This window comes from Anser cygnoides, chromosome 4, assembly GCF_040182565.1.
Source record: "Anser cygnoides isolate HZ-2024a breed goose chromosome 4, Taihu_goose_T2T_genome, whole genome shotgun sequence".
Lineage (NCBI taxonomy): Eukaryota > Metazoa > Chordata > Aves > Anseriformes > Anatidae > Anser > Anser cygnoides.
In genome coordinates, this window is record NC_089876.1 from 63,713,616 (window position 1) to 63,728,167 (window position 14,552).

The 14,552-nt window shown below is 41.7% G+C and overlaps 1 protein-coding gene across 9 annotated transcripts in view; it reads left to right on the forward strand.

Moving 5' to 3' along the window:
- The window catches only part of WRN (WRN RecQ like helicase), a 42,574-nt gene extending 28,541 nt beyond the window's left edge, over nt 1-14,033 (forward strand). For 7 of the 9 annotated variants that reach the window (XM_048049708.2, XM_013179889.3, XM_066996290.1 and 4 more), the window contains 13 exons: nt 1,209-1,379; nt 1,460-1,554; nt 2,838-2,910; nt 3,078-3,151; nt 4,709-4,784; nt 5,068-5,180; nt 6,075-6,189; nt 7,378-7,503; nt 8,560-8,722; nt 9,792-10,006; nt 11,468-11,539; nt 12,153-12,287; nt 13,898-14,033. In XM_048049708.2, the coding sequence (XP_047905665.2) occupies nt 1,209-1,379; nt 1,460-1,554; nt 2,838-2,910; nt 3,078-3,151; nt 4,709-4,784; nt 5,068-5,180; nt 6,075-6,189; nt 7,378-7,503; nt 8,560-8,722; nt 9,792-10,006; nt 11,468-11,539; nt 12,153-12,287; nt 13,898-14,020 (1,551 nt within the window). In that variant the 3' untranslated portion in view covers nt 14,021-14,033. The remainder of the gene's footprint in view (nt 1-1,208; nt 1,380-1,459; nt 1,555-2,837; nt 2,911-3,077; nt 3,152-4,708; nt 4,785-5,067; nt 5,181-6,074; nt 6,190-7,377; nt 7,504-8,559; nt 8,723-9,791; nt 10,007-11,467; nt 11,540-12,152; nt 12,288-13,897) is intronic. The other 2 variants (XM_066996286.1, XM_066996287.1) reach the window with 2 other exon arrangements.
- Nucleotides 14,034-14,552: the final 519 nt, after the last annotated feature.

The following is a 14,552-nucleotide window of genomic DNA, read 5'->3' on the forward strand; positions in this document are numbered from 1 at the left end:
CTTATAGTATACATTTTAGAATCTTATTTATATTAGAAATAGCATGCTATATTATGTATGCAAATATTCAAGTCTTTGTATACACTAGAGCATATGTTTAGTGTAAATATATTTGTGTAATCCAAAAAATGTAGTTCTGTAGATCATGTAGTCCTCCCTAGGGGAGGAGACTTTCAGCAAAACGGCAAATACAGAGTCTGAAGCATGACCTTCTGTTTCTTATTCTAGCAAAAAAAAACAAAACAAAAAAACTTCTTTGTCTGAGACTCGTTGACCTACTATCACTTGATCCGCTGTTACTTCCCTCTTTCAGAAATGTTCTCAGCTTTTCAGACTGTCAGTGTTTCCCTTCCTCTGAAAGGGGCTTTAAGCCCTCTGCACTCTGTTTGGGTCTTTTGAGTTCATGGGGTGAGAACCTGTCAAAGAGGACCTCATAGGCTTTTTTGTCCCCCAGTGTGGACCACTAGTAAGAGATGAGGAAATAGGCGACTTTTTCAAAACAAAAAGGTCCTTGAAGTGAAGGCCAAAACATTACAATGGGCAGCTGAAGTAGAGGAGGAGCCATAGAGCAGATATCTGTAGTCAGCTTGTTGCAGACTCTTCACCCTCGTCATGTCCTGGGATTTAAACAGGCTTTTGTTTTTTTTGTTGACCTATTCTTTAAGTTTTTTAATTAAAAACACAGGTAACTGCTTCTACTCAAACTCAATTCTTAGATATTCGAACATAGTGATGTATTGAATGGATCTGAGATTGCCCTGAACAGGTTAAATACAAACTGCACTAATGTGGTTTTTTTCCTTTGATGCCTTGAGTGGCTGGGTTGTTCCTATAACTTCCTCCATGTGCAGAAATGGAGATATTTTAACAGTATTATAACCTCAATGTAGTTCTGTCTGGGGGCTTGCTTCAAAATGAAGTTACTGGTTGTGATCTTTTTCACAGCACAGAAATGGGTTAGGTTAGCAAAGACGAGAATGCTCTTCAAGCAACATGGACGAGGCAATAGGAGCTGTTGTAAATGTGGTTACTGTGGGGGGTGTTATATAAACTTGAATAAATGTTTTTGGCTTGTGACTTTACAGAAAAGTTCTTCTGTGAAGATATGTTCTTGGAGACACCGTCATATCAGGATATATCTCACTGGGTATGTTGGAAACTTTCTTTCACAAAGGCTGGAGAAGCCTGACCAGTTCTCTCAATTTCAGAATTCCCAGCGTCTGCCAGAGAGGTACCGAAAGCACGCTCTTTATGGTAGTGGGAAGGACTTGACAGAGAGCTGGTGGAAGTCACTCTGCCAACAGTTGATAATGGAAGGGTTCCTCAAAGAAGTCTCTGGGCGTAGCAAGTTTGCGACCACGTGTGGGCTTACCCAGAAGGTACTTCTTGGTGTGAGACTACCTATCGAAGACTTCTGAGTAATCTATAGCTAAGCCATACGTTGTTTTTTTTCTTACAGGGAAGAAATTGGCTTTTGAAAGCTGGATCTACCTCAAATCCAAGTCTTCTGTTACAGTCCAACGAAGACTTAAACCTACAGAGACCTCCTAGAAGGTAATTATAGTATGCATGTCCTCTTGAGCACCTTACATTATTTTAACGTCAGATTGGTGTCTGAAGCCTGCTTCTCGAGGTGGCAGGTTTGACAGGAAATAGCTGCGTTAGACTTTGCAGCCAAAGTTTTTCCCTTATGCAGTAACATAATATTTTAAAGTCAGTAGATCAGGTGAAGATAAGAAACATTAAAGGAAAATCTGCCAAGGTTTACCTTCTTTTTAATGCTGATGAGTTATACCATGAGTCTTTAACTAGAGCAGCTAAGAGTTTTTTCTCTGTTTTGCACTTGACCTACATTTTCATAAAAGTTAGCTTTTCTGCTTCACATGCTCAGCCTAGGTACTACATGCCTGTGTTGTTACAAGAATTGCTTCAAAATAAATGTGTAACGGTTTGTCTGACTTTGTGTATTTTCTGAAATTTTAACTTTCAAAAATCTTGGTGAGTATATCTGCAAAAGTGGTGTGTGTTTTCAGTGGTGGTCAGTCGATTTGCCATCGGAATATATGGCTTCATGAAAATGGCACGTGAAGTTTCGCTTGTGATCTTCCACTTCACTGTTTGTGAAGTATAACTCATTTTGTTGGTCTTCTTAAATATGAACTTAGGCCAACTGTCTTTGAAGTGGAAGGTAAAGAACTGAAGGCAGCGGAGGCTTTGCTGTGACAACAAATACTGTTAGAATGAAGCTCTTCAGTGTTGGCCTTTGGACATGTCTTCAGATGTCTAGATTGTAATTACCTGATTGATTTATTTTTTAGCGACACATTGTCAGAGTGCCAGTTTTCTTTTACCTTCTCTAATTTTCTATTGTGACTTTTTAGCTAGTCAACAGGTCTTTTAGAAGAATAAAAACACTTGTTTGTTCATAAACAGTAAGAAGTGGCTAAAAGCATATGCTTAGTGCAAACCAGAAAGTTGATACTTGCATGTTTTCTCCAGAAATGGGATTTTTAAAATTGAATCTTTCTATCAAGACAGCATTGTCACAGAACTTTGATTTCTGTCATCGGAAATCCTTGTCTCTTCTGTAAGACAAGATTCTTGTTCCTCATTAAAGCTTTAGTATTTTGCATGGGCTTTGAGGTCCTTGGTGTTTCCCTGGAAATTATGTTTCTAATAACTTTAATAATGATAAGGAAGTGTGATTTGTCAAAAATTTACCTGTACGAAGTTCCATTCAGTTTGCTTGGCAAAATAGTAACTTTTTTCAAATGGCAGCATACAAACAATTCAGTCTGATTTGAGTAAGATAGAATTATTTTTTTTTATTACAACAGTAGATCTTCACCTGTGGTGTCAATGCAGGGCTCCCCGAGCATAAAAGGAACAAAGCAGTCACCAGTCAAGCAGGTCAGTATGAGTACAACTCCTCTTGTGTTTTTACCCATCCTTGTTCGTATTAAAAACCTTGCAAGTGTGTCATGGCATCACAAATGTACATTTTGCTGCTTACAGCAACTTCATTTGAAATACTGTTAAATTAGCATTTGTTTGTCTTGTTCTTCTGTGTTTTATAGATGTCTTTGTATGAAATGTTTTCATGTGAGAAAACAGCTGGAATGCCTTCAGGAAGGAATACCATGCTTAACAGGTACACTATTCTAGACTAAAACAGAATTACGAAGTTCCGACTACATAATAGAGGTGTTGTTGGTGATACAATCCTTAAAACCAGTGCTCTGCTTTGAAGTGACCGTCAAAATGTTTTGACTGCAAGTAACTAGTATTTAAAAAAAAAAAAAAAGACTTTAAAAATGTCATTGTTTCAAAACATTGAGCTACAACATTTAACAAGCTTTGCAGAATTTGACAAGATACGTTAAGTTTAAATACTTCTAGCGTGTCATAGGCAAAGCAAGTTTTATTAACTGTGAAATGTAAACTTTAACTGATTTTACTTCAAATCCAGTAACAAGAAAAATAGGAAAATGTTAATTAAACTGGAGTGATTGCAGCTTTATATTTGATACTTTTACTGTGGCCATTTATTTTTCAGTCAGTATTTTCTATGTGATGGTTGAAACTGTAATTGATTTTAAATTGTGTTTTAGACAAGCAACTGAGAATAATTGTTTTCAGTTAAATGTAATTAAGCTAAAAAAGACAAGCTGTGACTGTATCTTAATACTGGCAGAACGGAACATGTTCCCTGTGTAGTCATTGTAAGTGAGCATATAGGTTTAGGTTTCTGCCCTTTTATTCTCTTCTGAGATCAAGTTGAGGCTTTGTGAGGTTAAAAAATAAAGCAAGCTTTTGCAAAGGGCAGACAAAGTAATTTGTTCTCGAGGATTGTGTAGTGCTTCAGATCACACTGACCTAGCATTTTTGAGCAGTTCCATTCTTTCAGACAAGCGGCCTGATGCTGGCAGAAGATGGGAGCACCAGATGTCATTTAAGCTGAGAAACTGCCACTGTAGCCACATGGAGAAAAGTTTTTCTAGGGACAGCTACAAACTAAAACAGGTTATTTTGCACTTTGCTTAGCAAAGCAAGGAAAAGACACTCTTGTTCTAGTTTGTCTACTTGCAGATACTGCGCTGCAATGATGGCAGTCTAATTGGAGATTCCCTGAACACATGAGTCTATGATAGCTGTGATGCTGCTCTCCACACAGACATACCTAGTGGTAACAGTAGCTTATTTGGCTTACAGTATGGCAGCTGTGAGCTGTGTGAGCTTTTAAAGTTATTAGCTCTTTCTGGCAAAGATGAATATTAGTGGCCATGAGTAGAAATGCAAGGTATTTCGAAGGGATGCTGTCAAAATAATGTCATGAATGGACAAGTGCCCGTAAGAATATGCTTTTGCTAATAATACAGAAATCCAGGTGTGGGTAGGGATATAGGTGGCTTGCTCACTGTTTGAGTTTTGTACAGCAAAAGGTTATTTTTGAGTTATTGGACTAGCCGTGGAGGAATTCTGATAAATCTGGCCTTGGGATATTGCTAATTCTGCCCTAATTAGCTCAAGTCCATAATCAGTGCACCTGCTAGCTTGAGGTGCTGGGCCATGGTCTGACTGTGCTGTCAAAGGGCAGGCAAAAAAAAAAAAATGTCAGGCTGGTGCTCTCTTACAGCCTTGGGCAAAGTTAATGAATAAATTAATAGAATACAAGGGCTGACTTTTTACTTCATTATCTTTCTTTTAGTTTCCCAGAGCACTCGCCTGTGAGATCTCCTTTGAAGTCCCGAGAACCTGTTTCATCTCCGGAAAAAGAACTAGAGGTAAGTCTTTGGAAGAGAGGATATCTGTGAATTGCAATCAGCCTGTAGAGCACAGTCCTGCTGTACTGAAGAAACTGGCTTGGGCAGCTCGTGATATTACAAAGATGTCTTGAAAAGGAGCCCTGAAAGAGAATTTTCAGTATGAAGATTGTTAATGGATTGTAGGCTTTTTGTGTATTAGTGGAAAGATGAGGGAAGCTTTAATTTTACCTCTCATATTTGAACTATTCCTACATGCCTGATCACAAGCTTCTTTCTGGGAATTTGGCTCTCTTCTTCACAGACTGCTCTGTATGGCAAGCTGTTGACTGCTAGACAGAAGGTAGCTAATGAGAAGGCAATTCCTCCAGCTGTCTTGGCAACCAACAAGATCCTGGTGGAGATGGCCCGAATAAGGTAAAGCCAGCATGCATGCCTGTTAGATAAACTCAAAAACCAATTGCAAGCCAAGTCACAATTTCTCTTTCTGCTTTTGGGAGTTTGCCTCATTAGTAAAGGAGCAGCGTTTTTCCTGAGGACTCTGTCGTAATACCCTTGTAAAATGCTTACTGGTGTAAGTTAAATAGCCATTAATGTTAAACTTGTCTCTTCATGCTAGTTCTTATTTAAAAAAAAAAAAAGCCGACTTTGCATATGTCTCTGTAACTAAGTCTTCTGTCAGCTTGACAGTCATGGAGGGAAAGGTGCGTGTTGTCTGATTCTTACTTGTCCAACTTCTCTCCAGTGTGTTTTAATCATTCTACTATGTTCATACCTGGTAAGGATTACAAGAGCATTCAGGTCAGGAGCTGTCCCTTACCTTGCACAGGTAGCTCTGTAGCACAAAAGAATAACCAAAATTTTGTGTTGCTCTTGACTACTGAAAGGAAAGAAAAACCCTTTCTTCATTGTAAGAGAGGGTGTTGTGGTGCAGCTTGGTGTTTAGTGCATCTAAAGAGCCATCCCCAGCTGCTAAACAGCATTAGGTAAACTATGTTTGGAATGCATATGTTCTTCCATACATCTCTAGGCTTATATATTTTTAGGAGGTAAAAGCAAATAAATAACGGATGTAGCTAACATCCTCTGAGGTATTAAGCAGCAAAACTAAAATTTTTGCTATGGTCAAGCTTCAAGATACCAAAGTGCAAACAGTGAACTGAACTAGTTCCAGAGATGACAGTGCAGTAAAAATATTTTCAGGTAGTGATTATTAGATCTGCAGCTCAAGCACATATCATTCAGACACTTGATGTTTCAAAGCATCAACATAGGATGGTTCCATGGCTTTTATTATTCATCCTGAACCAGGCCTACAACTGTTGAGAATGTGAAGAGGATTGAAGGTGTATCTGAAGCAAAATCAACCATGTTGGTCCCTCTCCTGGCTGAAATTAAGGACTTCTGCCAAGCAAATGGTTTGCAGGTATGATTTACTAAAGTGTCTCCTACCATGTAAGAGCACTAAAAGACATAATTTGGTTTGCAGCTCTTGGATTTCTCTTTCAGGGTTTGTCCTTGTCACAGCTTTCCTGTCCAAGCAGGGCAGCCAAACTGTTAGCCTTGCTTACAAATAGGCCTTCTACATCTGAACGTGCTATGTGGTGACAACATGAGGACCTGGATGATAAGTGTTGTCATCTTGAAAGTCCAGGACGTACTTGTAGAGAACATCCACCTAGCAGGGCCGAGTATCCAACCAGTGCCATATTACTGAGAGCTTGCAGCTAGTTTAGTGATTTTTTGGGATGGAGTCCAAGGTTTAGGAAATGTTCCCTCACCAGTTTATTGCTTCAGTGGACTCTGAGGGCAGGACTGAAGTTTGCTTCTGTAAGTTTCTCCTTAGGAGACTGACAGAGATAATAAGTCTTCTGGCTTTCATGAACACTCTGCTCTCTTTTCATAGTTGGTTTTACTTCTGTCTGAGATTTTCTGTAAAGTGGCTCTTCATCACTCTTACCCTTGCAATGGCAAGAGACTCCACTAGGGAGGGGCTGTGGAGCACAGGACTGGAGGAGCTATGCAGCTGTTTAACTTTGGGGGGTTGAATTCTCCTGTAAATCCACAGGTATGGGGATTTAGATGTCTAGAAAGCAGGTAGAGCAGTAATACTGCTTCTCTGTGATGCTTGAGATAACTCCTTAGTACATTGAACACCAACTCATCTTTTTCCTCAACAGCAAACTATTAGGTATGGGGACTGCAAGCATTTCTGTTTTTCATTAAATCTGTGATAAGCAAAAGTTTAAAATAAATGGAGGAACTTCCCATACAAAACAGCAGACAGAATACCATAGTTTGTTCTGATGGAATAGTTCTACATATATCGTAAGCACTAACTAAGAAGTTTTGTGTTGATCTGGACACTTCTTGGGGCTTTTTTGCAAGTCCCTTGACCAATCCTATGCTTTTTGTTAAGATGGAGTATATGGGTGTCCATCCTGATTCCCTTTCTGCTTTCTTTATGTGGAATGTGGAATTGGGGTCAAAACCAACCTGCTCAGAGATGAGTAACTCTTTCTGTTATTTCCTCAGAATTTCTTCAGGTAATGGCAAGGTGATTCATTGGTTGTTACTGAGATATAATCCTTTTACTCCTCTTTATCTTACTCAGATGGATGCATTCCCTACATCTGGACCTACAGATCAGAAAGAGGCATCTCACCGGAAGCATGCTAGAGCCCTTTCTCCCTCAGAGCATGTCACATATGTCTTGTTCCAAGACAAAAATCTCTCCGTGGTAAGTTTCTCCTTGTGGAGGTCTCTTCCTTTTTGAGAACTAATGGTGGGGATATTTTGTCTAGAGGTAGGGGTTTTGCAAGTGTTTTCTCGTAAATCCTCTGCTAGGTTTTAGTTCCACTTAGTTCTGTATCTTTGCCCTTAATACTGTGAGAAGACAAAAACTTCCTGATCAGGTAGCCTGCTGGAAAAAGGATAGTCACCAGCTTAAAGTGTGCCTAAGGACTAATTAACAAGAAGCAGTTGTATAATTCTTAATGGGTAACTTGATGCTCCTTATGATTGTATACATGGTTGTATGCGCAGTGTCTGTATTGTCTGGGGGAGAAATCAGTAGAAGCATGAAACCTATTTCAAGAGAGACAAGTAACCAGTTTCAAAACTCTCCTGAAAAATGCAAGTTTAAGTGGAGTAAACGTGAGATGTTTCTCTTCGATGCAAATCTCTTAAGAGAATTTATTTAACATATTTGAAAAACAAGAGGGAATTTGTTTTGGTGCTGTTAAACATGTTCTGCTCTGATATTGTAAATCATATGGACTACTGGAAGGTCAAGCGCGTCCTAGCTACTGAACAGGAGACATGTGAAGCTTTGTCAGAGTACCACCATCTGCTTAACTATGAGGCAAAAGCCTCCACTTCCTTTGTAGTAGAACTTTCTGGGATTCAGCTGCCAGAGGGTGGAAAGAGGGTGGTAGTAAGTTGTGACACAGAAATGTGAGCTATAGAGCAGGCTGCAGTGAGCCTTCAAGGTGGCCGCACAGCACCCTCGCTGACTAGAGCCTCTCCTCATCTGAAGTACGAGGTAAGACATTGCACTCAACCTAAGAAGTAGCAGCCTTGAGAGAAAAATGCTTTTCACAAGCTGGAAGAGAAATTAGGGAAGCAATAGAAGTGATAAAGTGCTTGTGGGGTGAGGGGTCGTTGCACAGCTATGTGACAGTATCCCCTGTTGCTTTTTGGACATGGGAGCTTGCCAGGCTTTGAGCTTTCAGTTGTATTTCAGAACACGTCTGCCACCTTAATTCCTTCTGCCTTTGTTTCCCTGTTTCCCTAGAGGACTATAAGTGAGACCAGATCTCTTCCTCTTTCTGAGATTGGCACTCACCTGCTCCAGGCGATGAAAGCTGGCTATCCTGTCAACCTGGAGCGAGCAGGTTTGACTCCTGAAGTTAAACAGATCATTTCTGATGTTATCCGTAATCCTCCTATTGACTCAGGTGAGCATTACAGCCCTCATCTGAAGCTTCTCATGGCAGTGGCGTACTAATAAGGGAATGCAAAATATCACAACTCTGGTACTCCTTTAAGTAGCATCTATCACTTTTTTGGAAGACCCATGACAAAGCAGAGCATGGCAATGACAGTTATTTTCCTTCCAAGGTTGTGTTTCAAAATAGGGCAGTCAGGCCTCATTAAATATCAAAATTCTACTACTCCACAGCATAGTGGAAGGATTTGTATTGCTCTGGAAAAGACCCAGGCACCGCTCTTAAATGTGTACTTACTCAAGTGGAAGTCAGGCAAGCTGAAAGAAATCAGCCTGGTGGTGTCTTCCCATGAGCAATGGCATCTGTGAACAATATGCTGAATAAGAGCAGTAGAATTTCCTTGGGGAAATGTCTCCAAGGTGATGCTTATTTATGAGGATAAGGCTGAATAGTGCAGGAAATCACAGCGCTGTGAGCTGGTGCTGTTGGCTAGTTCAGAGGCTCAAGACAGCCATGTACTTGTGGCTCTGCTCATGGGGGACTTAAAGTTCAGCCTTGCCCTCAGAGCTTAACTTCTTAAGTTAGCTGAATTTTCTGACTTTATAGCTTCGTGACTCCTGTCCTATTTTGGGTGATCGTATCCTTTCAGCAGCAGTTACAGGCCCAGCCAGACTCTCAGCTTACTTCGTTAAACCTACTGCTCTGCAAGTTGTCCATTCCAGCATAACAGAAGATGGGAGGCTATTCAGCCTGAGCTAAAACAGCCTTCCTCTCGAGAGAAAATGGTTGATAGGAGGTGCAGGTTAGAAGCAGGCTGATTATGACATTTTAGACTAAATTTGAGGGTGGTAAGTTTGTGCAAATGAGTGGGAGATTTATCCCATGATCTCACATTCTGGTTTCTTATGATACAAACCTATGGATTAAGTTTCACTTCTTCTAAGGCTTTCTATGCCTTAATCTGTTTGTGCTTTAATGAGGGAAAACTGATGCTTTACAACATAAAACTATGAGTGAGAGAAAGGACAATTCTTTTTTTTTTTTTAAATAAATAAATTATATTTGTATTTTTTCCAAGACACCACCAAAATTCAAGCAATTAGAACACTTGTTCCTGCAAATATTGAACTGTATCTCATCCAGATGGCTATTGCATTATTGGAGAAAGAGAATGGAAATAAGGCTCAGCGTGGGTCAGCTGTCAAAAGGGTGTTGGTATGGTCGGATGGGCAGCAGGAAAAAAGAGGAGCATACCAAGCAAGCAAGGAAGATGCTTTGTGGAGTGAAAGAAAGGTTAGTAAAAGAAGCTACAAAACCAGGTTTGTTTAAAAAAAAAAAAAAAAAGTTTTCTTTTTCCTTTGTAGGAGCAGGCCAAAAGCTGTTGTTTGTTGCTGTTTTCAGTAGTGCTTGGCATTTCCATCTTCCCAATACACCTTTTCCTGACCTCTGGATAAGTCTTGCTACCCTCTAAGACAGGACCAGAAAGTTCCTCCTGCAAAGTGTTGGCCTAGGAAGAGGGCTGTCCCTGTGCATCCCAGCTGTGGTCTGCTCAGTGTCACTTCAGCTGATCTCTTCCAGTTGATCTCTTCCTGTGTGGAACTCTTAGCTCACATCTGCTGTAGTAGGTACTGGATGTGCAGCCTGGGAAAGATTAGATACCCAGTGGTCCCGCTGCTGTAGACTGTCACAGCTGCAGCTTAATAATGGCGTCAGAATAAGGATGAACACTTTCTGCTGTTGTTCAGCCCTTCAGAAAGTAGATACGAAAGGTTCCCTGTAGAAACAAAGGATTTCTCAGTAGCTGGGACAGCGGAAGAAAATTAAGTTCATATTTCTGCCTGGTATGAGAGGCTTTGGTAATCTGGACCCTTTATAGACAGAGTCTACGTTCTGCTCTCACCTTACTTCTACACATTGGTACCCGATGACCGATGTGATGTGGGAAAAGTGATCGTTTGTCTAGAAAGCTCAAAGATACCGGGGAGCTGAAAGGAAAAAGCCAGGGCCAACACCTGCCGGAGTTGTTTGACAGCCCTTCATGGGTGCCTCTGTGTAGCTGTGATAACACGAAAAGTGTCGTGCCCTAGGTCTGAGTCTTTGGGGGGAGTTTCCTTTAGGAGAAGGAAATACGGAGCTCTCTACTGCAGTTTGAGGAAGGCTAGACAAGCCTTCCCAGCCCTAGGGTGGCCTCTCAGCTTCCCCACAAGTCTCTGAAAGTCCAGCTCAGCACCTTGTACAAAAGGTTGCCCTCCACCGAGTGGCTCAAGGTGAGAACAGCAGAAATTCCTAACTGTAAATCGTCTTGCTGCCTATACTAGGATTTCATGTCTGTTCCTTACAGGGTTTTGGGATGCCGCCTTTAACTTGGGATCAAATAATTTTTGGAACCTTGCCATTTTGCTGAATTGATTGCTTCTTGCCTCCCAGAGCACTATTTTGTTCCTAAAATATTAGTGTCTGAGCCTTTTTTCCCCTGAAATTCATCTGACAGTCCAGTTTCATCAGCTGTAACTATACTTTTTTTTCTGTTGCTGTTGGAGCTAATAACAGGAATGACATGCTATTAGAGATCAAATTAATATTGTACAAATGAGTAGACTGCAAATCTAAACGCTAATCAAAATAGACTTCATTCCCTTCTCTTACAGAAGATATCCTTGTTCAGACAATATCCTTGTTCCAATAACTCTGTAGCAAACAGCTTTTAAAACTGCTATTAGGTGTTGTTTTTTAACATTACTGCTGTTTTTACAGGGTAATTTGATCAATCCTGTGCTGAAGGAAGGAGCTGAAAAAACAAATCCACAAGTGGTGCCCTCAGCTTCGGTAAATAGATGTCCTTACTATAATAAAGCATGCAATAGATTTGCCGTTAGTGATGCTCTAAGTGAGACTGAGATGTGCACCTGATGCAAAAATCTAAGCTTTAGTTCTTTCAACCAGTGACCAACAGGTATTATATACAAATTGGGAATTAATACCTCTGTGCTTCCGCCCCATTGTCATCTAACACCTTTACTTGAAAAACATATCTGAAAATACAGTACTTGAAATGGAAGCAAGTATTTCAAGTTCTTGGAGCCACTGGGACAGAGGAAGTATTCTTTTCCACTACAGATGTCCTGGTCAAACCACAACAACAGGGGAAAAAAAAACAAAACTACAACAAAAAAGCAACCACCCAAGTAAAACTTCCAGTTCCTGTAATTGAAATTAGTGCATTTCACTTGTTCAAATTTTATTTTGGTGAAATGGATAAATGGATAAGAAATAGTTAGGGATCTCATTCAACAGAGGTGTTGAACTCCTGTTTATAATTACAGGCTAACTTATTTCCCCCTTTAAAATAAAAAAAAAAAGACCCAGCCTTTCTATTGAATGTAGTTATTGCTTTAATGCATGCATGTAACAGCCTGCTTCATTCCTGTCACATGCAAAGGCGCAGAGCACAGATGACACCCAGCCAGGAGACAGGGGTGCAGTGGGCCACACGAAGCCCATCGCATTAGCCTCCTGGAACCAGCCAGCCCTCAATCCTGAGGAGGAGGAACTGTTTGCTGACTCTCAGCCAAAGGTGAGGCTGCCTGTAGCTTTGTGCCAGGAACAAAGTCCAGATTTGATGATTTTGCTGACTATCTTAAACCAAAATCCTGGCTTCTGTTTGGGTGCTTTTCTGTGCCTAAAACTCTGCAAACCTTTTCTGTTAATATGCTTGATGTGGATGCCCCCTGTGTTGCCCTCGATGTGCCTGAATCCGATGTGTCTATGCACTTCTACAGTAGCAGCCTGCTGTAGGAATTTTTTTCCCCTAGAAGATCTTGCCAGCCCTCTAGTGGCAGGTGCTCCCAATACCTCAGGAGGACATCTGGCTCCCTTCCCTCTATTAGGTTGCATGAGATGGGTTTCTGGTCACACTGAGGTTTTCTGTGCTGATGTTCATATGAACAAGCTGTATGAGCATACAGCTGGTGTTTCTCTAAAGGAAGGTCGCATGGCTCTGAGCAGCACCACTTGCTGTACAATTTGCCTCAATTTCTGGTTCGAGGCTGGGAAGTGGATGTGAACACACAACCTGAAGCAGACAAATCCACTGTTCATGGTCTGGTCAGTTTATCTCCATCCATGAACTAAGTTATTAGGTAGTTAAAATTTGTAACAGCACAGCAGCTATCTTATCTGAACCACTAAACATATTAGAACATTATCTTTGTTTCCTGATCATGGCTTCAGAGAGCTTCAAGAACATCAATTCTGAGTAAATTGCCTTTGTTCTCAACCAGGAACGGTGTAATGGTGTGTGTACCCTTCATTCTTCATCTGAGCGTGTGCTGAGAGCCCTGGTGTTGTGCATGCACCTCTTGTTCTAGGCCCTGCAGCAGCCTGTCTTCTGGCTGTAGATCAGTCCTCCTGGTGCATTTCCCAAGGGCAGCTCAGCAGCAGTCTTGAGATGGACATCTCAACAGAGTTTGGTCCTTCCATTATTTAAAAACAGGTGGCTGAATGGTGAGCAGAAACACATTTATCTCTTGGCTGAGAGCTATTACTGGAATTCATGGTTTATGTTGCTGTGGCATCTTTCCCATCACTGCAAGATGCCTGCTGCAGTCACAAAGTGCAGCATGTTCACACTGTCCTCCACCAGTTCTGCGGAGCTGATGACTTTCTTGTGGAGGGAGAGAAGGAACATTGCACGGCTGGTGGCAGGCGCCCACAGTGCCACTGATGGCTTTCAGCCCCTGTTTCTCAAGCAGTCATTAGGAGAGGTAGCTGATACTGCTGATCCATTACCAATTTGGGGTACCCAGGTTTGTCATCTTGGGTATGTGCTCTTCCACAGAACACCTGCAGTTCCATTTGCCATTTTGACAGATTTTTGTTTAAAGGCAATTCCTGAGGATCAGGATAAAACTTGTAGAGCTGTGCCAGCATGCTTTGGTGCAGGCCCAGTGGTTTTCTTGGGCATGCCTAACGTTTCCCTGGTATCACTTGATTTATGACCAAGTTGATTATACACTTGAAAAAGGTTCTGAACTTCAGGGATACAGACATAAGCCGTCCTGGGGCAGTGTTAGATGGTTGATGTCTCCTGATTAGCATGGTTTGGCGTGCAGAACTGTAAGTTAGAATGAGATGTAAAAAATAAAAGCTTTTTTTCTATTTTTTAACACCTTTTCCTTCTTGCAGAGTTCACAACCCCCTTGTAAGAGGAAGGTGCCTGCATGGTTTGGAGCCTCAGAAGCCCCTCTTGTGCCTGTGCCCCAGATCAAGAAACCCAAAGCGGACACAAGAAAAGGAATCTTTAACTGAAGATTTATTTTTTGTAAGAAGTATACGTGTACAAATGTTAGGTGTACTATGACAGAAATTACTTTATATGGAGCGATATTTTATATGTAGCACTGATGCCTGATTTTGCTTGATCTATGCTTTTTTTTTCACTGTGTGAAAGACTTTATTAAAAAAAATCTTATTAAAAATAAAAGTGTGGGATACGTTGGGAGATGAAGTAAAAAAAAAAAAGGGGGGGGTGGAGGGGCCCGTTAATGGCCGCCAGCGCGCGCGCGTCACCCTAGCAACGGGTGGCCGCCCCGCTTCCGGGGCGGGGGCGGCGCGGGGGCCGCCGGGAGGGCGGCAATGCCCAATCGGCGGCGAGCGGCCTGCGCCTCGCGCCGCGGCGGGCGGGTGAGGGAGGGCGGGGGGCGGCGGCGGCGGTTGGGGGGGAGACAAAATGGCGGATACCCGCTGAGGGGGGCGTGAGGGGAGCGGGGGGGGCGTGAAGCTGCGGCATGGGGAGGGCAAACGGGTTCGTTATTAGCTGGCCGTGCCTTAAATACTGGGC